Source organism: Bactrocera latifrons, unplaced genomic scaffold (genome assembly GCF_001853355.1).
Source record: "Bactrocera latifrons isolate USDA-ARS-PBARC rearing strain unplaced genomic scaffold, ASM185335v1 scaffold_15, whole genome shotgun sequence".
In the NCBI taxonomy this organism is placed as follows: domain Eukaryota; kingdom Metazoa; phylum Arthropoda; class Insecta; order Diptera; family Tephritidae; genus Bactrocera; species Bactrocera latifrons.
Window position 1 is genome coordinate 1 of NW_017534963.1, and position 22,091 is coordinate 22,091.

A 22,091-nucleotide genomic window follows, 5' to 3' on the forward strand; every position below is an offset into this window, starting at 1 on the left:
AAAAAAAAAAAAAATACGCATTTGCATACAAAAACACGAAATTTCCGGCGATAAAAAGTACACGATTTTACTTCATAAAAAAAGATGAATAAACAATTTTAAGTAGTTTTAATATTTTACATTGGTTGATGGAAAATTAAGCCCAATGTAACATGGCCAAAGCAGCGCCAATTACAATAATGGAAGAGCTAATGAAAGCGGCACCATCGCGGGCAACGGGGATTTGGGTGCTATTGGCGGAAATGAAGTTACAGCCGACACCTTCGCAGGTGAAACAGTTCGTTTCATCCACGCAGAGTTTGTTAGCTTGAGCGGAGGACAGGCAACCGCGTTGGAAGGAATTTGTTTTGTTCTTACCTGAAGAAAGTAAAATGTATTATATATCAATAATTCAATTTCTTATGGACTATGAAAACAAATAACATACCATCGTTTCTAACGTAGCATTTGTCGCCCAATTTGTAAGTCGGGCATACGGTGGGTCTGGCATAGACATTTGTAGCACAGTCGCTAGTCGAATTACCCGTGCATTGCAGACACTGAGAGCGACTCTGCGGGAAAACGAGACGATTGCAACCTTCAGCAAAGGAGCAAATCAAGCACTGCAACTCATTATGGCAAGCAACCGCGGTGGCGTTGTCCAACTCAGAAGCGCAGCCACGTATCGTGTTACCGTCTGAATGGTGGAAAAAATAAAGATGATAATAATTTGCTAACATTTAAAAAAATTAAAAAGTTCTATGGCAACTCACTGAGTACTCGCGTATAGCAAATGGATGTGTTCACAGCGCAAGTTTTAGCCAAATAATTTTCGGGATCTGTTGCACATTTTGGGTCGGTAGCAGAGTTACACTGCACGCAGGCATCTAAAAAATAAATTGATGAAAAATAGATTTAATACGGTTGGCATAAATGATATTAACTTAAGGGGTTACATGGGTTTACGGGTTTTAAAAAATCGAATTTTTTCATTGTCTGTCATTTGTAAAAATGTATGCTAAAAATCCAATTTTCAGATTTTTTCCTCCCTCCATGTTCTTAGTTAAGTTTTTAAGTAAAACTCTTTAGATGATCTTGTAAGGAGTTATCTTGCCAACACGGGTAGAGGAATCACTGGAAACGGCGTCTCAATGGCCGAGTTTTAAAATATTTTTTTCTCAAAATTTCTTTATTAATAGTAGATATATGTTTGTAACAATAAAACATTCGAATAAAATATTTCATTTTTTATATGAGAAATAACTGTTGAAAAAAGGCTGTTTTTACCGGAGGAAACCCATGCAACCCCTTAAGGATTATATGCACTTGCAAGTCCAAAAAATATGTTTTTTGTTCACGAAATTCTGTTTAAAATTATCTCAACTCCAAAACACTATTAAATAAATTTCTCACCGACTTTGAAAACAAGGTTTCAAGAAGAACGCCTTAAAAGTTTTGGGGGCAATTACACAAAGTAAAAAATCCTTACAAGTAGCAAAACGAAGAATACATTTTTGAAAATAACCTCTTTTAAGCTCATTTAATTTGGAACATGTTCCATGTTTACAGAATTTCATTACGTAATAGTTTCAAAGTTCATTTGTAAATATATTAATGCAATTATTTGTCAATTTTTTTATCATTCCGGAAATGACCTAATGCTAATGCAAACGAACATTTTGCGTTGTACTACTCATATCTAGTTAAGATAAGCGCTGTTTTATCTCAGTTTGCCGATTGTTTCAGGGACTGAGTTTTACTAACTACCAGTGATTGTATTACTAATAAAAGTAACTAACACTACAAAGCACGTGCATTTGTGGTTAAAAATGCGCTTTGCAGGGCAAAAAGCTTATAGGTGTGGCTATCGATTTGTCGCTTTTGATTGTTATCAGGAATAGCGGTGCTATACATATTGCTTTTTAATGCCACAAATTTTCTGAACTTTCTCATGCGTAGCTCAGCATTAAAGTGAGCCAAAAAACAAAACTATTGAATTTATGGCTAAAGTAAACATATATAATGTGAAATAATATCCCTGCAAGGCATGATTTTTAGCAACTTTTTTAAATATGTCGTCGTTTAGCATGCAAAGTTTCTTATATAAATAGCGGTCAAAGCCGTCAGTATCTAAGATGCTCCCCTAGTACAGAGTACGACACCAGATTCAGCCCAAAAACTTTGAAGCATGGCGATTCGAGTATCATGGTTTGGGCTGTATGAAAGCCCGGTCTAGGCCCAAATCACAAGATTACTGGTATAATGGACCGATACACATACGTGGATATAATGGAGTATATTATGATACCATATGCTGAAGAGGACATACCGCTGAGAAGGATATTTCAGCAGGATAATGACCCGAAGCACACCAAAAGGGTGGCAGAGGAGTGGTTTCGGGTCAATGGAATTGAGGTCATGGATAGGCCAGCTCAATCCCCTGGCCTCAATCCTATTGAAAACCGTTGGGCAGACGTCAAGAAAGCCGTGTGGAATGATAAACCCAAAACCAAGAACAACTTGTGGACCGTAGTGCAGCAATCATGGCAAAGCATACCACTGAAAAGATGCCAGAGTCTCGTAGATTCTCTTGATAAGCGATGTATTGCTGTTATCAAAAATCATGGCCATGCCAATTAAAAAAAAAATTAGTACTTTACTACTATTTTACTGCTCCCAACAATTTTCATACATAAACACATCTTTGTAAACAAACATATCTTGCACATATTTAAATCTAAATATTTTTAGTAATAAACATAACCTGGAAAATATCATCCACTTTTACATTTAAATTTATGTTAAAATTGTTTGACATATTACATAATCCACTACTATTTCAGTGCTCGCAGCTGTATATAAAAAGGTGATCACTTAAGCTCTGTTACCAGTTTAAAACATTTGCTCCATTTCTTTTGTTTTTTTTTTTTTGTTTTCAATAAAACCTTTTCTCGTTTTTATAACTTTGCATTCTTTTCCATTCGATCGCTTCTGTTTCATTACTAAGTATTTTAAGTCCGAAAAATACAAAAAAGTGAACCCTAAAGCCTGTTGAGTTTGGTACTTAAAACACAATTTGTCTAATTAACTTTTTAAGCTGTTTGTCCGAATGAAAAAAACTATTTACCTAAACGTATACATAAATACATACATACACAATGTATAGGAAAATGTTTATATATGTATGTTATTTGCTCTACATGGGCATTAGTATGTGATGTATGGTATTGAACATTGTACACATAGATTCGATATAGAAGTCACAGATAAGATTAGCTCTATAAGTAAGTACACATTTTTAAATTTGGAAGTTATGTCACTTTAGTTTGCTTACTTAGTCACTATTTTATTTAAAAAAAATAATAATAATTAATTTTCAAAATACAAACTCAATATCTGTATAATTCATAATTCTGGTCTCCAAAATTGCAGTTTGAAAAATAATTTCACTTCACTACCATTTTCATTGCATGTTTATATGCATATATAACAGCATATAAATGTACATTTATATCAACCCATATATTAACATCAATTTACCACCATGCACATATGCCAAATAGGCCACAGCTGCTATCACCAACACGTAGTACTTCATTTTTTATAAATAACTTTCAATTTAGTTTAATAATTATAATAATAATTCGAAATCGTAATTCCACCAAATGCTTCCTTACTCGTTAGACTAAAATCGGTAACTGAATGTCAGCAGTCGAAGTAGTTATCAGCACCTGCTAATATGTAACTGTACATGTCCTCTTTATCAGTTCTTTGGCTGCGATAAGAAGGTAGTAAAGATAAAGATAACTTACTCACTCCATTTGTTGCGTATTTCTGTGTAAAAAAAATATACATTTTATGTATGGTGTTGTGGTGTTTCGAAAAAGCTTCATAACTGTGTCACATATACATTACAAATTATTTGTCTTTTTTAGAAGGGTTGCAATGTTGGTTTATAACTTCTACTTCTTCTTTTTGTAGCATTTATATCAACAAATAAGAAATAATTGTGTCTGCGGTTTGAAATAATTCGACCAACGGCGATAAAATGAAGCAAAATCAAATAGTTAATAGAGGGTTCCATATATTTAACAAAGTTTTTAAATGTTGTATAAACTGAAACGTTCATTTTCTAGCGTTCTTCAATAACCAATACCGTCGAAAGCTTTCATAAAAAATAAATGTGTCTACAACTTTACTGGAGCATAGCGTTATTAAAAAATTTCTTAGCCGCTGTTTCAAAATAGTTTTTAACCGGAAATGAGGACGTCCATTTTCACGGTGAAAAATTATTGCATTGTGTAAAATTGCGTAAATTCCGGTCGTTTTCCGGCAATCGCTCGCTTCGATTTGATGAGTTTTTGCGGGTTCTAGAAGCTCATAATCAAGCACGCTCTTCTGATCCCACCAAATACAAACTATTACCTTCGGGTCATGGATTATAATCGCCTTTGCCTTTCATTTGGTTCGACAAGTTTCTTATAAGATGTTTTGCGTTTGAAATTGTCGCAATTGATCAATCCACCAGTCACAATCTAATGCATAAAGGAATTCTTTTTGTAGCATTTCTGACATGGTAAATCGGTTTTTAAAGTCTCTTGGCTTGAGCTCATGCTTCCAGTTTCTTATCTTCAAAGTTTTGTGGCCGCCCAGAACTTCGGCTTCCAAGCCAAATTTTATCAGCTAAAACATGCTCGCTCTAACCTTTCACAAATATAAAATGACTTTCGGCTAATCTTTTCTACATATTAAAGTAATGGCAAAGAACTCGCCGCAAAAACACTCTACCGGGCCCAAAGTTCGACATATTTGAGTAAAAAAAATTGTTTACTACGCAAATTTCACGAATATAGTTACAAACCCAATATATTTTATTGAAAATTGGTGACTCGCTTACTGGCTAAATTGGATCCTTGGTGGTCTGCTTATGCCGAAAAGAAGGAAGAAGCCAAAAAGGAGGAGTCGGAGTCCGAGAAAGACGATGACATGGGTTTCGGTCTTTTCGACTAAATAATAATGTATACCGCTCACTTTTAGATAGAATTTCCATAAACTACATGATCGATTTGAAACTAGTCTAGTGTTATCATTCTCATTACATCATTGTGGGTAGCTAATTTGCATTTAGACTAGACAGCTAACACATTCACATATGTATCGGATCAAAAACTTAGCCCTCTCTAACCAATATAATGATTTTCGTCTTTTCTGTTTCTATTTTTTCTATTTTTCAGTTCTATTTTCTATACTTAAAGAATGTGACAAAAAAGTGCACGGAAATTGTAATTTAAATTCTTGGGGTAAATAATATTTCAATAATAAATAATAATAATAAATAAATAAATAAAAACATCTCTCGCGAACCCGTTCAAATGAGTTTTTTCTTCAAAAAGATTACGATTGTGAACGAATTTAATGCCAAAAACGCAATGAATACCATCGATCAACCACTGTATTCACCAGATTTGGCTCCGGGGGATTTTTCTTGACCCTCAAACTGCCGCTCCGTGGAACCCATTTTCAGTCGAACTAATCATCAGATCATTCATAAACCCACGTCTCGTGATCAACAATGATGCGCTTTATTATCAAGCATCTCTTCTGCAGCATCTACTCGACGTAGGTTTTGCAAAAGATTCTGGCCTTTTGGTACGAATTTAGTATTGACACACAAATTTTACCCGAAATATTCACCAAAAAGTGTTGATTAGATAGTCGATGTTATCAGTTCAGAACAGATATAGATCTGATGCCAACGGGTTGTTTTCCAAGTACTGTTCTATAACTTTTTCGATGTTATTATAATTTTTTTTTGTACCATTCAAATATTCATATTCGTGACAAAGTAGCCTCCCCAAAACACTTTTGCAACTGTTTCAAAGATTCCGTAGCCAATGTTCCATCGGAACACTCAGTATTCCAAGCAAAGTCGTTCGACTTCAAGGTAAAAATCGTATGACAGAACTTTCAAACAAACAGCTCCTAGCAGTCCTGGTGAATACCAAAGCAAGTATGTTGGGTGTTCTTCTATTCACTTGTCTAAATATAATTAACTGAATAAACTATACCAAATAACTTCCCCGAAGTGAGATGCTGACAACTGACCTAGAAATTCTTGTTAAATGTAATATTTTAATTTTTTTCGCATAATTATTGAGTATTCGACTATTAAAATACTCATCATTTATATTTCATTATTTATAATTTAATTCTAAGAATTAAATAAACAATAATATTTTTTATTCTTATGGTTTCTCCTAACATTTCTTTAAATGTGATTGAACACTTGCCATTACCTTGGCACTTGTTAATTTCGCATTCGTCATTGAATGCTAGGAACTTATAATAACCGATAAACTGTCCAAATATCGCGTCATCTGTGCGAAAGTAAACTTGGAAGTGTTTTATTTGTTTATCCTATCTAAAGCAAATATGCAATAATATATATATTTATGTATATATATTTATATATATATATTTATATATATACTTTTATACAAAGCAATCCATAGAATTTGAAGTAATAAAAACGGAATCTAATCTGCAATTTCTACCTGTATCGATTTCGATATTTTGTGCCAATTCGAAAAGTTAAGAGGGTCTTCATTACATAGTTTTCACTGTCGCTAATCCTTAATAATATAATATTAGTATACTTCTTTCTCGCAAATATTTCAAGTACTGCTTTATATTAAAACTTATTCTATAGAATACTTTAACTTAGCTGATTCTAGTTTTTAAACGATTTATAGTACATTTTTTGTCCAATATACACAAGAAGAAAATATGCAGAAGCAGCAAGAAATCTTATTCTTCTTCTGAGAGTAGACACCTCTTACGCGGTTATAGCCGATTTTTGGTTTTTTTTTATCGCGTGAAAAAAAGTACCTAAAATTCGGGCTTCTAAACCAGAATATCCCCTTAAGTGCAGTTAGAATTATTTTCTCCAGCAGCAGGTTGAAGAACCCGCACGTTAGGCAGTCGCTCTGTCTGAAACACGTTTGGTATCGCACGGGGTATACAAGATTCAGACATCGCGGGATAAAGGCAGCTCATTTTCGTGGTGTTCGCTGAAGCCACTGCAAGCCATTTCAATCGAGACTTATAAGAAGTGTATAGAAAATTAAATTGGGAGCTAGCATGATTGTATTGGCTACGGAGCCTGCTTTAAAAACGATATCAAAGATATATATTAAAATACGTTTAAATATTGGTTTTTTTTTTTGTCGATCCGGGTTAAATTTGATCAGATGCTATGTTTCTAATATTGGAAAGTGTTAAATAAGATATTGACTGATTTTCATGGGGTATAGAACGTGTCCTCGCAAAGCTAACTCGGTTACCAATTAGTTAATTAGTAATTTCATTGAAAAATATTGAATAATTTAGATATTTTTGATGAAAGTTAGTTAGTTTGTGAGGGTCTTATGATCGATTATATAGGAGTTCTTAAGTACTATAAATGGTATACCTAAACAAAAGCTCTGAGCGGCTCGTTTAGCGTTAACGCCGACGCGACATCCCTAAATAAAGTAGCAACTTTAAATTAAATTCTCACTTAAAGTCTTAAATTAGTATGTACAAAAGAAATGCAAAACTCATTATTTCATTAATAAGTACTAGCATTCAACAACGCGCGATAAGAATTTTTTCAGAAAAATGCAATTTCTTGGTTTTCTGCAACTAACTTTACTTCTTAACGCGCTTTCAACACCGAATATTTATTTATAAAAAAATATGGACATGAGGAATTTTGACAGTAATTTCCCCTTCCGACTTTATTTAGATTCGGAAGTTAGTCCCGTAAACTGACTACCTTAATGTTGCGATCCACTTTTTACTTTAAATACATTTTTTCAAGTTTGCTAAAAATTTTCAAAGATACCGACATTTTCTGCGTTTCCGCTGAATGTGGTAAAATCTACATTTTTTCACCACCTTCCACAAAGTGACACTTGCCAACAGCTGTTCGAATTTAATTGTTTACATGGTGAGAAAACTAACAAATTTGCCGATTCAGTCTGCTGCTTCATTAGTGTTAACCAAAAAAAAATTTGAATTAAACACGAAAATAACAAAATGACATTTCTATTATGTATCAGTGATTTGTCGAAACACCAGGAATTTAAAGAAATTGATACAAATAATAATGTGAAAGTACTGCCAAGAAAATTGCTTTGGGACCGCGTAATATCCTTGCGAGCAAATAATCACATCACAAGTACTGACACAGCATCTAATGATAAAAATCAACGTATATTGAAACGCTTATATATCGAGATTGATGGCATCAATGCATTCTACCTCTTACGGGAGCTGCAACAATTGACACAACTACGCCTACAGTTAAACACGAATCCAGCAATGCGTGGTATTGATATATTTTGGTTGCAATTAAGACCACCAACCAAAGAAGTAATTGACTACAAATGGTGAGCAAGTTGTTTGCATTATAACGTTTTATTTCTCAATTAAGTACATTAATGTGTAATTGGAAAATAGGAATCGTATGTTGTCACACACACTGTGGGAGCATATCGAAGTGGAATATCTAATGTCCTGGTTATCTACACTTGGTGGCGGTTACTCTGCTCTTGGAGAACAGTTTAGCAAATGTGTACGTTTTCCGTAATAATTCACAATTATTTATATTCAAACATGCTCTATATTTACTAGGCGGAGGTTGCCGGTAAAATATCTTTACGTCAATTCAATATTGGTCTAAGACTTGGCGATCCATTCCTACAAGCCAGGTGCAAATTATATTATAGCATATCACTTATACAAACTGGTCAACTAAGAAAAGCTAAATATATTATACGTGAACAATACAAATTCGCCAGAAAGCAAAAGGAGTTCGACGGTCGTTTAGTAAAAATGTGTCATGGTATATGGCTACGGCTGCAATACGAATACGGATTGCGCTTAAAGAGTAAGAAAAACTAGACGAACGCCGTTTTAGTGAAAAATTTATATTTCAATAGTGTACAAAAATGTCACTGTTGCTTTAGTATTGAGTTCAGTAAAAAGAATCACATTAAGTTGATTGAATACTTGAATTCTCCTAAAGCTTGTATGTAAAATGGCAACAATAAAGTGGAAAATAGTTCTGTACTTTTATTCAATATTTGTACAAAATTTATATTTTAGTTTTACTCCCAGATGTAGAAAGAGTTGCGGGGATTAATGTTGGTCAGTTGTAGCGGATAACTCATAAATCTTCCGCAGAATAATGCGACTCTATTTTTTTATAATTTCGATGACCGGAATTACGCTGTTTTATATCCGGTTTTAGACTTTCCATTTTTTATGAATTTAAGTAAAAATTTCCCAAATTCTCTAATAGCTATAATGCACGATATTTTGATTTATATTTAATCCGTAGTTATTTATTTTGCATTGTTTGACGAATGTACACAAACTATTCAATATATATTTATGTATTTATGTATAATATATATATGTATAAAAGTATTACGCATTTTTTCAGGTGTATGTTTATTAAGCTAGGGTGCCCATTGGGTCCCAAGCAGGAAGCACAATTGGTTCCATGTCAAAAACTTTAAGAATTTCGGGTGGTACGAATGACTTGTCAATCACAACTTCGAAACCGAATTCCTTAAACCATTCAGCGGTCATAACCAGATAACCCTTTTCACCACGGTCCTCACCCCACGAGTTTTCAACTCGCAATTTCTTTACTTCACCATTTTCCTAAAGAGAAAACCAGACAAATTATTATATATTAAATACATATAGGAAAAGCATTTTAAACTCACATCTAGGGAGACTGCAGTGAATAACATGGCATGGGTCATGGCTGATTCTCCAAAAATTAGGCGATCGGCCTTCGACAAAGGCGTTTGAATATCAACATCAAAGACTAGTTTAAAGTCATGTCTGTTAAGAGAAGAAAATATAATATATGTATTAATGCGAAATGTTATATTTTTTAAAATTTCGGTACTAACACATCCAAATCCTCAATGCCCTGCTTTGATGCAAAGCGTTTACTGACTTCACAACCAAACCAAACGGCCTCACCGGCTTTTAAGCTTTCAGCTACCAGCTGCAGTAGCTTCTCAACCGGTTGATTATTATAAAGCACTGGGCGGCCACCCACCACATTGCCAAGGCAATCCACTGTGTATGTTTGGTCGTAAAAACTGGATGGGCGTGGATCATTTACTAAACATACCTGTCGAATCAAATCAAATCCAATTACTGACTTTAAAATCATTAACAAACGAAAATAAAATTACCTTATGTTCCACATTAAATACATTTTTAACATAGTTTTCGTAGAACTCCAACGGCGTCACTGGCCCAATGGATTTATAAGCTTTGGATTTGTCATAATACTCCCAGGTGAAGCGTTCTGATGGAATGCCCAAACAGATACCAACTATTTTGTAGATACTAGCCATCATTTCATCAATCTTTTGAGTAACCTCTTCCGCGCTAGGATTTTTAGCCAAAAGATCTCGTAAGACTTTGGCATATTCACGTAGCTAAAAGACAAAATGTCAAATTGATTCAACTGTTTCTTGCACACATTGTTTTCATAATATATTCACCTTGCTCTTCAATATGGCATTCATGCGCATGCTTGCCTCACAACTGTATGTCTCTGGAAAGCATTTCTTTGGCATTAAACCATGTTTGGTTATTAAATTAACTAACATATCCCATTGGCCGCCATCTGAGGTTGGATCCTGATACAACAAAAACAAATAGCGAATTAAATTCAATACAATCATAAATATAACAGTAAATAATTACATTTAATAAAAATGAAACTAAACGGCCGTCAACCACTTCTTGGCGCTGAGCTGTCTTCACAATATTATTGAGAAAATAATTGCAACGCTCAATTTTGTCCCAATAAAATAGGTAACCCTGAGAAAATTCAAATTCATCTATATTTAAACTTTTCATAAATGGCAGGCGTATGCAATTTAGCGCAGCAAAAAGCCAACATCGGCCGGAACTCTTTTGATTGGTAATAGGTTTGCCTTCGCTCTCCACCTGAAACAAAAAATTAATAGCATTGGAAGTTACTGAGAAAACCACGAATTTACTTCTTTCGCTTACCTTGTAAGTAAATATATGATTAGTAGTTTCGAGGGATTTGCGCGACAAGCACACATCAAATGGATCCACTCGCGAGCAGACATTCTGTGCAAGAATGTTCTTCGGTTCGCTGTAGAAGTCCTTACGCCATTTGTCCAGTTTCTGAGGTGTAATCGCATTTGGATTGCTGGTAGTGGTGTTGATGTTGGCTGGAAATAAAGTTGCGGCAGTAGTTGAGTATTTTGCACGAGTAATGCCCAATAGTTTGTATTTGTAAGTAAATATGGTCGGTAAACGGTTTGACAGTTGTTGACGCCGTATCGTAGAGGCAAAACGTAGTGCAACTGAGACCAACCCACCCGACAAATGGCGAACGCATACAATCGCCAAGCCATGATGGCAAACACATTTTCATGCATAAAGGAATGGAATATAAAAATAAACCAAAAATATATAGATTTTAAAGATTAAATGTCTAATTGGCTTTGTTTGAGTGATTAGCGTACAAAAATTGTAAAAGAGTTAAAATTTTGGTTGTGTTTGCCATAATTTATGTACATGAAACTTGCATAGTATATGATTCATATGATGTATGTATGTACGTATACACAAAACATTCAGAATCATATGTTTTTTATTTGTGCAGCTTATGTTCAGTTTCTTTAATTATTTCTCTCTTGACTTTTTTCTTGCCAATGTGCAGTTGGAGGTCAATAAACTTCTAAAACAAGAAATTGTGGCACACATTTTTGAATTTTAAAGTCCCAAGGTCATTTCGCTTTTGCCATCATGGAGCAAAAATGTGACTACAGTTAAGACTGTGTGGTTATGACTTATTTCGATGCTTTGGCAATGTATGTATGCCTGATAGGTGGGCGTATTAGCGTTGCAATTAACATTATATATGCTATTGTTTTAATTTAATTTCATATATTGCAATTAAAGCTATACTGTAGCTAATTATTATCTATACAACTTTATATAAAGTACACAGAGATTACAGATGGCTGATAAAACAAGTCTGTAGTAGAAAAAAATTATATAAGTCATGTTTGTAAATGGTTGATAAAAATGTTGCCATAAACAATTTATACAATCTTATCTTAACTGCACTTTGTGTATATCGGTAAAAAGGAGAAAAATCTAAATATTTAATTTGTATGCACACAAGGAGAAGCTAACGACTTTTTAACCAAAGAATTAGGATAATAAGAAAAGAACTCGAACTCCATATTTTTAAAGGTCTCCGATGTTATTCTTCTGGGTTTTACAAATTTCGTGGCAAATAATTAAATATTATACCCTTTTCCAAATTTATACAATGTAGACATATAAATTTCGTTCGGGTTTTTTTACTTTCTTAATACATAATTTAAATATTTTCTAATACACTCTTCAACCATAAACTCAGTTTTAATTTTATATAAGCTTGTATATACATATGTATGTATATGCACATGGCTTAGACAAATATACTGACTGAAAAATACTTTAGTCATAAATTGTATGATGAGATTTTAAAATGCTTTGTGGGATGACTTTAGCACCGCCAATTAACATTGCTCACAAAATCGTCGCTCTTTAAACAAAAAACCCACGCTCGGTTAATACTAAAGACAATTTTCCGCATTAACTTGTGTAAATAATAAATTGCAAAATAATAATCTAACGAAGTTTTGCGTAGATTTTAAATGAAGTGTTTCTAAAATGCATAAATAAACGCCAATATATACAAACAGCGATAAACAAGTCAGCAGCTGAGGCATATGAATGACAAATAATACAAACACAATATTGTGACTTTAACAATAAGTAAATAATCGAAAGGTATTGCACAGACTTAATATGCAAAAATTATAGTATAGAATATTGGAGCGTGGGGCGTTGCATACCAATCGATCAGTTGGACACAGTTTTTTATCAATAGTTCATTTTGACAACAAGACGTTGAAATAACAGATGCAATCACCTACTACGAATTAATGACCAAAGCTTAACAAAAAAAAAAAAAACAAATATTTTACGCTGGTGGCGACAAGATTGCGATGTATTGATTGTAAATACCAGCACCAAAAATGTGTTTCAATTGTCGTTTCCACCACAGCTGCCGGTAGAGATTCGACATGTGTATACTTATATATTGCCGCCGAGTGCAACCGTTACAAATGAAAACCAGTTTTTTGATTTGCACGTCAATATCAGGAAAGCACGGCAACAGACAAAAACACAAAACCATTAAAAATACTGCGAAATCGGGCAGTAGAGTGCTTCTAAACCGTGATCGTACAGCTATCCGTGATCGGCAGCAAGACAAAATATAAAAACAAAAGTGAGTAAACAAAGGGTTCCGAAAACACATGAACGTGTGTTGTATACATATTATGTATGTTCATGTGTATAGTGAATGAATGTGGTTGCACCCCAGTCAGTTGGGAATGAATTTCTACATAGTGCCAGAGCAAGCGGGGGGTGTGGCTGTTGAACAAAGAGCCAGAGCCAGTTGGCGTCGCGAAGCTGGCTGAAATTGGCTCTTCACTACACGACACCAACACTATCAAACCCGCTGCTGCTTTTGAGGATGTCATCGTCTTGCAGTCATCTAAGCAAAGCGCTACGCAGAATGGAAAAAAATTAATAAAGCACACATACACATATGTAAGTAAAGAAAGTAATGAAATGCGGCCGCAAAATACAACGGAAGCAAAGTAAAAACAGCAATTCACTTCGCGAAATTTCAGAGAAATTTTACTTTCAATATCCAGCATTGCTACTTTCATTTTCATGGCTGTTTACTTGTTAACCAAAATGAAAGGATATTATTATTTTTATTATATGTATGTACGCCTTTCTTTTCCCTTTGCTGAGGCTTACGTGTGTGTATGATTTCATAATGTGCTTAATTAATAGCACACAAATTTACTTACACATTCTCCTTTTTTGTTGGGATATAAAACGTTTAACTTAGTAAATGAAATATGTTACAACGGTAAATGCACTTTTAGCTTAATAATTTTCGGGCTAACACCAAAACGGGGAATACAAATAAAAAGAAATAAATCACTTTTACTTCCACGATAAGCAAGTCAACAACAAAATGAGTTGCGCGACCGAAAACGACAGAACAATGACCAAAGAAACACCAAAATATATACACTTTGACAACAGCGCCCGCGCCAGTAGTGCATTTTACAAAATTTTCCCGGAGAGAGGGGAAATAATTATTAGTTTATAATTATTTAAAATTTTTGGTTTAACTTAAATAAGTTTTTATTTTAGTAATGTATATAAGTTACTGAATTATATTTAGATTATTATACAGTTTTCATAAAAAACCAAACAAAAAAAAAAGATTTCATTTCAAATTCCCAGATTGTATCAAATTACATTTTTGATCTAATATAAATTTATTGGTGTTTTAGATTTCTTGTTTAGGATTTTTAAGATAAATTTATATACATATATATTTATTTTAATATCAACTGTTCGAGTTCAGTGGTATAATATTGATTACGCAGAGAACGTACATTCGGCACACCCTAAACCTTCTCTATATTATACGTCCTCTGGTTCAGGACTAAACATGCTAAAAAAAGGTTTAACTGAGTGGCAACCTTTTTTTTATTTTATCATAAACTGACAGCACTCAATTAAACATAACAGCAAATGTCATTAAAAACACGAATTTGCAATCTTAAGTATTGTCAAACGGGAGTTTTAGAAAAGAAAGTAAACGTAAACAATTCGTCTGTCAAATTGATTTTCATAAACAAATAGCAGCAATATTGAATATTGTTTAATGTCTCGAATTTGTTATTTGTAAAGCCGTTTGCGGAGAATGTCTCTGCGGTACGTTTGTGTGGAGGTGCGCCATAACCTCCGTTGTGCCAATGTATTCCTCCAGTTTGACCACAGTCTCACTGAAACGGAATTCTTAAAAATTGTTGTAGAAAACGATGCACTGACCTTTCGAGAATACTCAACAGCGACCCGCGTGGCGCTCGGTAAATTTTTTACCGCGGAAGCACGTACTATAAGTAACTTGACTGTAGAAGAGTGCAATGCCAGTTTTCGTTTAACTATAACCAGTGAACCTGCCCAAGTTACTACTGATAGTACAGAAAATCCAATAAATAATAAAAGAAAAATCTATATAACTCCAAAGCCAAATATTGAAGAAGGCAGCCAGCACATAGTTTTGTGCAAGAATTGTAAATGTGAACTGAGTACTATACTTCAATGCCAAAGAGTTCGAGAATTTCCCTCTGGATCTATAGACGTAAACGAATTTTTTTGTCATCATGGACCGAAATTCGATGAAGTTTTGGTGCCACAATTAACTGACTTCTTTTATGGCTTTCAATTTGTTGTACTTAATTCGGAGTTGGCACAACAGCAGGTCAAAATGAAAGATAAACATGTTTACTGTCGGCGATGTTTGCAGTACCTGGGTGAAAATGTACTCAACGATAATGCAATGAAATTATGGATGGACACGTTGCTTTTAAAGTGTCAGATTAACGATAAGGATGATACAATAATAAATATTGTTAACGAGAAAGTCACTCCAACATGTCAGCTTTTACACAAAATTATTGAAGATACGGTAGTTACAGATGTTGCTGGGGAACCATTGCTTCAACAGATTCACTTTTGTAAAGTTTTGCTGGAAGCCACCTTTCCGTGCCGGAAACGCAAATATCTGCTATTACAAGTGTTGGAAAAGCATTTACAGGTGCTACGTAACACAAAACCATTGGCTCATGGCAGCCATAATAATAATAATGTGCTGCAAGTGCAACTTGAGCAATGCAAAAGTTTTAAATTACTGTACAGACTGTTGGATGAAACAGAAGACGAAGGTGGAGGTGATGACAAAAGAGGAGAAAAAGATAGTGGTGAGACCAGCAGTGCCAGTAGTACTAGCAGCGATAGCATGCTCCTGAAAAATTGGAAAGAGGATATGTCTATACATGTCTTAAAGGTATCACCTACACTCTTTGGCACACTACTAGACGAGTTGGATGAAAATGCTTTATTGCTTCCTGAATTGTACCGCTATACGCACGACCATTTTCAACTAAGTTATATATTCTACGAAGATTAGGAAAATAAACTTAAGCTTTGACATTAAACATAAAGATGTTACCACATATTATGTAATTATAGCGGCCGATTTAAATATCTTAAGTGTCAATATATGTATATACTTATATCCTTTTTTATTTATGTTCAAGAACTTGCAATACGCTTACTTGGCTAAGATTGTAATTAACATTTACTAGTATGATTTGTCTTTAAAATCTTTACACAATCAGGAGGGTATAATTTTAATTGTAACAATTTAAGAGACTTGATAATTTTTAATCTCTAACATTAATTATTCATAATTTCCCAGATATATTCTTAGGCAATGATATTTTGTTCGTGCCAGAGCTAAAAGGAAAACTATTAGAATTCTAATAAAAAAATGTAAGGCTCGAAAATTTTTCAGTTAAAAAAAAGTATGTTTTGTTTATAAACTAAAATGCTCACGTTGACAATCATGCTGTTTCGGCGTATTCGGAGGATCACCGCCGCCTCCAGATTGCATGGCTTTTGTTTTTGTGGTGTGCTCTTTTATAATAGTTGGGAATTTACTCGATTCCTTCAAGCGATTACAGAAAAATGTAAATAAGCGAAATCTTCTGTGCGCGAATATGTTTGCAAAATTTTAGGAGAAAATTGAAAACAAAGAAAATTTAATAAAAATGCTGTCGTTACTGGTTTGTTATGTATGCCGTCAAACTGTTTAAAATTTTCGAAATACAATTATGTGTGATTCAATCTTTAGGTGTCATCATAATTCAATCATTTAAAGTGTTTAGGTTTCTTTTGTTTTAAGTACTTTGGTGTCATATTTGAATTAGCTATATTTAATTACAGGGGATTTTAGGTTTTTTCTATTGATATTATGGGTATCTTATACAAATATAACTACTTTTTGTTACTTTAGAAGCCTTTAATTAACTAGTAAATTATTTTCTTCACTTTGTTGTTATTGCTCAAGCAGACAAAATAATATTTAACCAAAGGTTACCAATTTGCTTCTTATTTTTTCTGCCATCAATGCTATTAATCTTCTTTTGCCACCGATATTTTGAATATTTTTTGGGGAATATACACAAATTAATAATACAGATATTTGAATATACTTAAATTAGTTTCTTCGCAACTGTCTCTAAGCTTTAAATAAGAATAGTTATTCTCTCATATGTATTTTGCTATTCTATTAGTTTGCATCCCTATTAACTCATTCTTACTTTACTTTGCCATACGGCTCATTTGTTTTGATTGTTCCGACATTGAAATTTCCGCATTGTCGGCCTTGTTAATTAACGAGTCTAATTTGTCTAAGTGTGAAGTCATTTTTTTCTGTATATCCATCTTCGCTGTCCTAATTTTCTCCGTTGGTATGATAGGTTTTATTTCACCTTCAAATTCCTGATCTCGCACATTACCAAGATCCTGCGTACTATTTGTGTCGGAGTCGTTCTTCTCATCATTATGTTGACCACTAATGCTGCCTCCCGTTGCGGTGGTATTACGTCGACTAGCAGTTGCGGAGGAGGATGGTGTACCATCTGGCAAATCTACTGAGCCTCTCGCAAATATATTTGATAGACTACCACAAGCTGTTTGCTTGAAGCGATTTAATTTCTGTTGTGTCGATGATAATATTGTGTTCAACTCATCCAAACGCCCACCTACATTACGCATTTGGTCTTCCTGCTGTTCTAGAAGCTAAAAATAAAATTTCCTCGCATATAATATATTGCTTACTAAATGCATGCATGTATGTATGTGTGTGTGGGTAAATTGCAGCTCATTACCGCAGCCTCGGCGGCCTCTAATTCCTCTTGTTCACGTTTCAAACGCTCGGCCCGCGCCTTCTCGAATTCCTCCTCATTAGGCTTTTCTATGCCTAACAATTCTGCTCTCATACACTCGTATTCGTAGGTGCCTTCAGCCATTCCGAAATTGCAGTTTAGTTTTGATATATTTGGAGTTAAGCGTAAATAAAATGACGTTGCGTACGTTCCGTGATGTGGTTTAATGTTCAAGTGACAATCTTTATTTTGAGCAATTGGATCGATTATTTTGTCGCCACATGCCTCATACACCCGTAGCGGTCAAGGGGAAATAGTGTGTGTAGAAAATGAAAGCGTTGACGGTGTTACACATGTCAGTTAAATAGTAATAGATGTAGGCAGGTCAACGCATGCGCTAATTTCGTCATTTAAATTTAAGGTTGAATGCTTAACAATAATAATTATTTTATATTTTTATGTTGCTGTGAAAGTAACTGCGATTTATAAAAATTAACAATACTATTTTTGCTTGTCTTTTTTAATTACAAAAACTTACATATTTCAAATTAAATTTCTTATATTAAAGATTTTTATTTTAATATTCACTTAACTAAGTAGATTTCAATTTACATACACATGGTACATTGGATCAATCGTTATTTTGTTCATAAATCTGTATGTATGACTCTGTAAGCGTGATCATGGGTGGCAAAATTTCCGTTACATGCAAATCTTGCATTTCATACCACTGACCGTTGGCTTTGTGCAAAATATGCGCACGATAAGTGCCCTTTTTCGGCTCACCATCATGCACGATATTTGCTACCAAATTATATTTGGTATTTTTGAGTTGTTCACGATTCTTCATTGACAAAATATCGCCAAAATCCACGTTTCTGCAATTGTTCAAAATTTAAAATTTTTAAACAAAGAATAAAGAAGTAATAAAACTACTTACTTAATCGGAAAATTGACAATGGTGGGATTCTTCTCCAGGAAGAACGTATTCTTCGTGAAACGTTTGATATATAGTATAATATATTGTGGCAAACGCGTGATTTCGAAGCGCTTCAAAAAATTGTCTTTATACGTGTTATACTCTTTTTCGGTCGTTCCATTAAACTTTGCGAGTAATTGATAAAGGTTCACTTGTGGTATGATATTTTCGCGGAACTCGTCGGTGAACAGCGGTGGCGGGGGCAAGTCGCATGTCAGGTATAGAAAATTAGAATCTTCACATTTCTCCTGATATTCCTCTGTAGCTAAAAGTAATGATTTCTGCGTATCATCCAGCTCTACCGGCGGAATTTTGCGCGTATAAATTTTCATTTCACCCAAAAAGATTTTGTGTATGATTGAAGAATCGGGCTTTTTGTTGCCTTTCAGTGCACGATGTAGTGTGTGCAAGAACCAAGATAGAAAATCAATAGGATCACCTTGTTCCGTTATTTGAAAGCTCTTATTAGACCACAACACTACCGCCTGCAACATTTCGTGCGGCGACACGTGTGCTTTAAAATTTCGTGGGTTCCACATTTTTCGCATAAGTTCACCGAAACGTTGCACTAGGTTAAAGATAGAATCACCAGGTGGTCTTTTTATTTTCGCATAATTCTGTTCACGCAAGTAGTAATCACGTAAAGGACCCACGTGTGATAGCGCGTGCAGCACCACGTTACAGTAGTCGTTCGCTTTTATGTTATTTAAGCCCACAACACCGGGTAGATAAAGCGTGCCGTCGACTGTGCGTGAGTACTTCGGTTCGGAGCGATCCAGCTGTCTTATATCTTTGGGTTCAAAAGTGGGGTTCAGTACATATTTGATGTCGTCTAGCGAGGAGTCAATAATTTCATAATTATCTGGCAGACAGTAGAAACGTAATGTTTGTAGATTGAGAAAAACATGATGCGCCTCCGATACGGAATGTGTGTAAGCGTGCGTATTTGTGCCGCGCCCTTGGAAATATTTGCCGCACACAAGACAGGCGTAAACGTTTATGCGGGTTAGCGAGATTGAACATAACTTTTCAAAATCAAAATCCAGTAAGTGGCGATTAATCGTATCCAGATATGGACAAACACGATACTTTGGATTAAATGCAGACGGTTCAAGTTCTATAATTAATTCAGTAAAATTTGTAATATTTTCGTCAAAACAAACGCATTGCTTAGTTCTTACCATATTCATCATGCTCTTCCTTCACCTTGCCATTTGCGGCTAGCTTTGGCTCTACCTTCGGCTTTTTAGCAACCGGTTCAATACCTGTAGGAATTAACAATTGTTTTAAATAAAACAGAGTGAAAAAATTGTGCTTTTATATTCATAATTACCATTTGTTGACATTATAATGCTTTAATCGGCGTTAGTTATAGAATTGTTTATAAACTAGAAAATTGACGATCAGCTGATTGCGTCTAATTGGACTGTTAACCAGTAGTGTTTCGCCGTAATAAAAATTTCCCTAAAATATTAGAAGAGGACAATATTGCAATATATGTGCCACGATTAGAAAAAAAAAATTATTTATAGGTATATGTGTAATAAAACATAACATCGCAAATGTTTGTGTTGGTAAAAATAACAAAACAAAAATATACCCTAAAATTTACTAAATACATATAAATAAAAATTACAGTCTGGCATCCTTATTTCGGATAATAGCATAAAAATGACTGGTCAGGCGGCTAGTTTACAGTTACTGTGAGCAGTTATACAAATTAGTTGTTCTTTAGCAATAAAAGAAAAATTGCATAGTAATTGCCGAAATAATATAAAAAATTTATCAACTTTGCTGGAACAAGCATAAATTGTCATCTGAATATCGCTTCCTCTTTATAAACATACCACAAGTGAGCGGAGACATATTTTTTACTAAAAGTAGAAGATCTTCATTCCTAGGTATGCACGTGGAACAAACTAAGGAAAATATAATTTATTAAAGAAAAAGGGTTACTTAAGTTGAATGTTTACACATTTTTTTCTTTTTTTTCCAGGTGCTGGTGCTCGGAAATGTGGAAATTATGAGAAATTGAGGGGTTTAAAACGAAGTAAAATACAAATTTTGGATGCTGTTGGTATTAGCAAAATATTTTATCTCTATTGTCGAATATTGCAAATCGAAAATTAGCTAATGCCCTGCTTATTTTACACTTTGGGTAATTGACGGGTTTAAACCGAAGTAAAATAAAGGAAATGTGAGGCTTTTGCTGCAGTAAAATATTTTATTTCTATTGACGAATATTGCAAATCGAAAATTAGCTACTGGCTTGCTTATTTTACGCTTTTGGTACAAATTAATTAAAATAAAACTCTATAGTTGTGTGGTTGTTTAATTTATTTTGTAATTATTTATTTGTATATTTAGAAAAAGTAATTTTAAAAATAAATATGCTTATTTAAAATTTGGTAGCGTTCTCCTTATATTTTATTGAAAATTTCCTCAAAATTCCGCAAAATATCTAATAAATGCGGTATTTCGTTTTAAAACATCTGGCATCATTCGGTCCGGATAAAAATGCAACAACAAAAACTTGCATAATGGCACCCTACTGTGCGGTTATGGGCGCCTGGTGCATATGCTGCATTTACAAATTCGAATTCGCGGCGGCATTTTTGCAGGGCGGCTGCTTGCTGGGCACTTCTGGGTGCCTGGTGTAAATGGGAGTTGCTGAAATTTGGCGTTTGTGCACATTCACTGCGCGCAGCAGAAGTGTTGCATACTTTTAGGGGTTTTATTTATTTTCTCACCTGCGGGTTGATTTTCGTGTAATTTGCAATAAAACACATAATAAATGGATTAGATATATCAACTAGACTTCTTTATTGAAAATTTAGGTTATAAAATAACATTTTTTCTTCAAAGTAACAACCAACCAAATCAATTGAAGAAAAATATAGATTATACATACATTTTATGCAGATGAATTGTAAAATATGAGTACAATTTTTGACGATTTATAAAAATTACTGCAAAAATACATATGTATATATATTAAATTTGATACATACATGAATTTAGATATTTGCAAGTACGTATCTGTGTAACAATTTGCAATATTTTATTTAATTAATTTTCGTTGATTTTTCGATAAATTTAACTAGCTTGTTCGTATAAAAAGGCACATTATCGGTAATGATTTTCTTGTTTTGACTAAACTTTTAGAGACATACATACATATTATATATTCCAGC

The 22,091-nt window shown here is 34.0% G+C and overlaps 6 protein-coding genes and 1 long non-coding RNA gene across 8 annotated transcripts; 3 read left to right on the forward strand and 4 right to left on the reverse strand.

Annotated features, from left to right (window-relative positions):
* Positions 1-41: 41 nt before the first annotated feature.
* On the reverse strand, positions 42-3,680 carry LOC108965859. Its single transcript, XM_018928527.1, has 4 exons — positions 3,520-3,680; positions 753-866; positions 428-676; positions 42-357 (listed from the first exon to the last, which is right to left on the reverse strand). The coding sequence occupies exons 1-4, from the start codon at positions 3,575-3,577 to the stop codon at positions 137-139; spliced, it is 642 nt and encodes a 213-aa protein (XP_018784072.1). The 5' UTR covers positions 3,578-3,680; the 3' UTR covers positions 42-136.
* Positions 3,681-7,988: 4,308 nt separating this feature from the next.
* Positions 7,989-9,121, forward strand: LOC108965904 (uncharacterized protein F58A4.6-like). Its single transcript, XM_018928581.1, has 3 exons — positions 7,989-8,411; positions 8,482-8,596; positions 8,656-9,121. The coding sequence occupies exons 1-3, from the start codon at positions 8,059-8,061 to the stop codon at positions 8,923-8,925; spliced, it is 738 nt and encodes a 245-aa protein (XP_018784126.1). The 5' UTR covers positions 7,989-8,058; the 3' UTR covers positions 8,926-9,121.
* A 219-nt stretch (positions 9,122-9,340) lies between these two features.
* LOC108965901 (bleomycin hydrolase) lies at positions 9,341-14,184 on the reverse strand. The gene is made up of 8 exons (XM_018928579.1): positions 13,977-14,184; positions 11,074-11,261; positions 10,762-11,007; positions 10,557-10,694; positions 10,242-10,490; positions 9,951-10,177; positions 9,759-9,879; positions 9,341-9,693 (listed from the first exon to the last, which is right to left on the reverse strand). The coding sequence occupies exons 1-8, from the start codon at positions 13,978-13,980 to the stop codon at positions 9,481-9,483; spliced, it is 1,386 nt and encodes a 461-aa protein (XP_018784124.1). The 5' UTR covers positions 13,981-14,184; the 3' UTR covers positions 9,341-9,480.
* A 531-nt stretch (positions 14,185-14,715) lies between these two features.
* On the forward strand, positions 14,716-16,630 carry LOC108965903. Its single transcript, XM_018928580.1, has one exon. It carries the CDS (start codon positions 14,888-14,890, stop codon positions 16,154-16,156), a length of 1,269 nt encoding a protein of 422 aa, XP_018784125.1. The 5' UTR covers positions 14,716-14,887; the 3' UTR covers positions 16,157-16,630.
* LOC108965905 lies at positions 16,249-18,383 on the reverse strand. Of its 2 annotated transcripts, XR_001993147.1 has the most exons (3): positions 17,922-18,383; positions 16,585-17,832; positions 16,249-16,485 (listed from the first exon to the last, which is right to left on the reverse strand). XR_001993147.1 is itself a non-coding variant. In XM_018928582.1 (2 exons), the coding sequence occupies exons 1-2, from the start codon at positions 18,060-18,062 to the stop codon at positions 17,353-17,355; spliced, it is 621 nt and encodes a 206-aa protein (XP_018784127.1). In that variant the 5' UTR covers positions 18,063-18,383; the 3' UTR covers positions 16,249-17,352. The 2 variants fall into 2 exon arrangements, 1 of the variants encoding a protein (XP_018784127.1); XM_018928582.1 differs by having other exon boundaries at positions 16,249-17,832.
* Positions 18,384-18,495: 112 nt separating this feature from the next.
* Positions 18,496-20,307, reverse strand: LOC108965900 (U4/U6.U5 tri-snRNP-associated protein 2). Its single transcript, XM_018928578.1, has 4 exons — positions 20,231-20,307; positions 20,079-20,162; positions 18,859-20,014; positions 18,496-18,796 (listed from the first exon to the last, which is right to left on the reverse strand). Exons 1-4 carry the CDS (start codon positions 20,241-20,243, stop codon positions 18,550-18,552), a joined length of 1,500 nt encoding a protein of 499 aa, XP_018784123.1. The 5' UTR covers positions 20,244-20,307; the 3' UTR covers positions 18,496-18,549.
* Positions 20,308-20,613: 306 nt separating this feature from the next.
* Positions 20,614-21,117, forward strand: LOC108965906. The gene is made up of 2 exons (XR_001993148.1): positions 20,614-20,798; positions 20,894-21,117. It is a non-coding gene; the product is annotated as an uncharacterized LOC108965906 (long non-coding RNA).
* Positions 21,118-22,091: the final 974 nt, after the last annotated feature.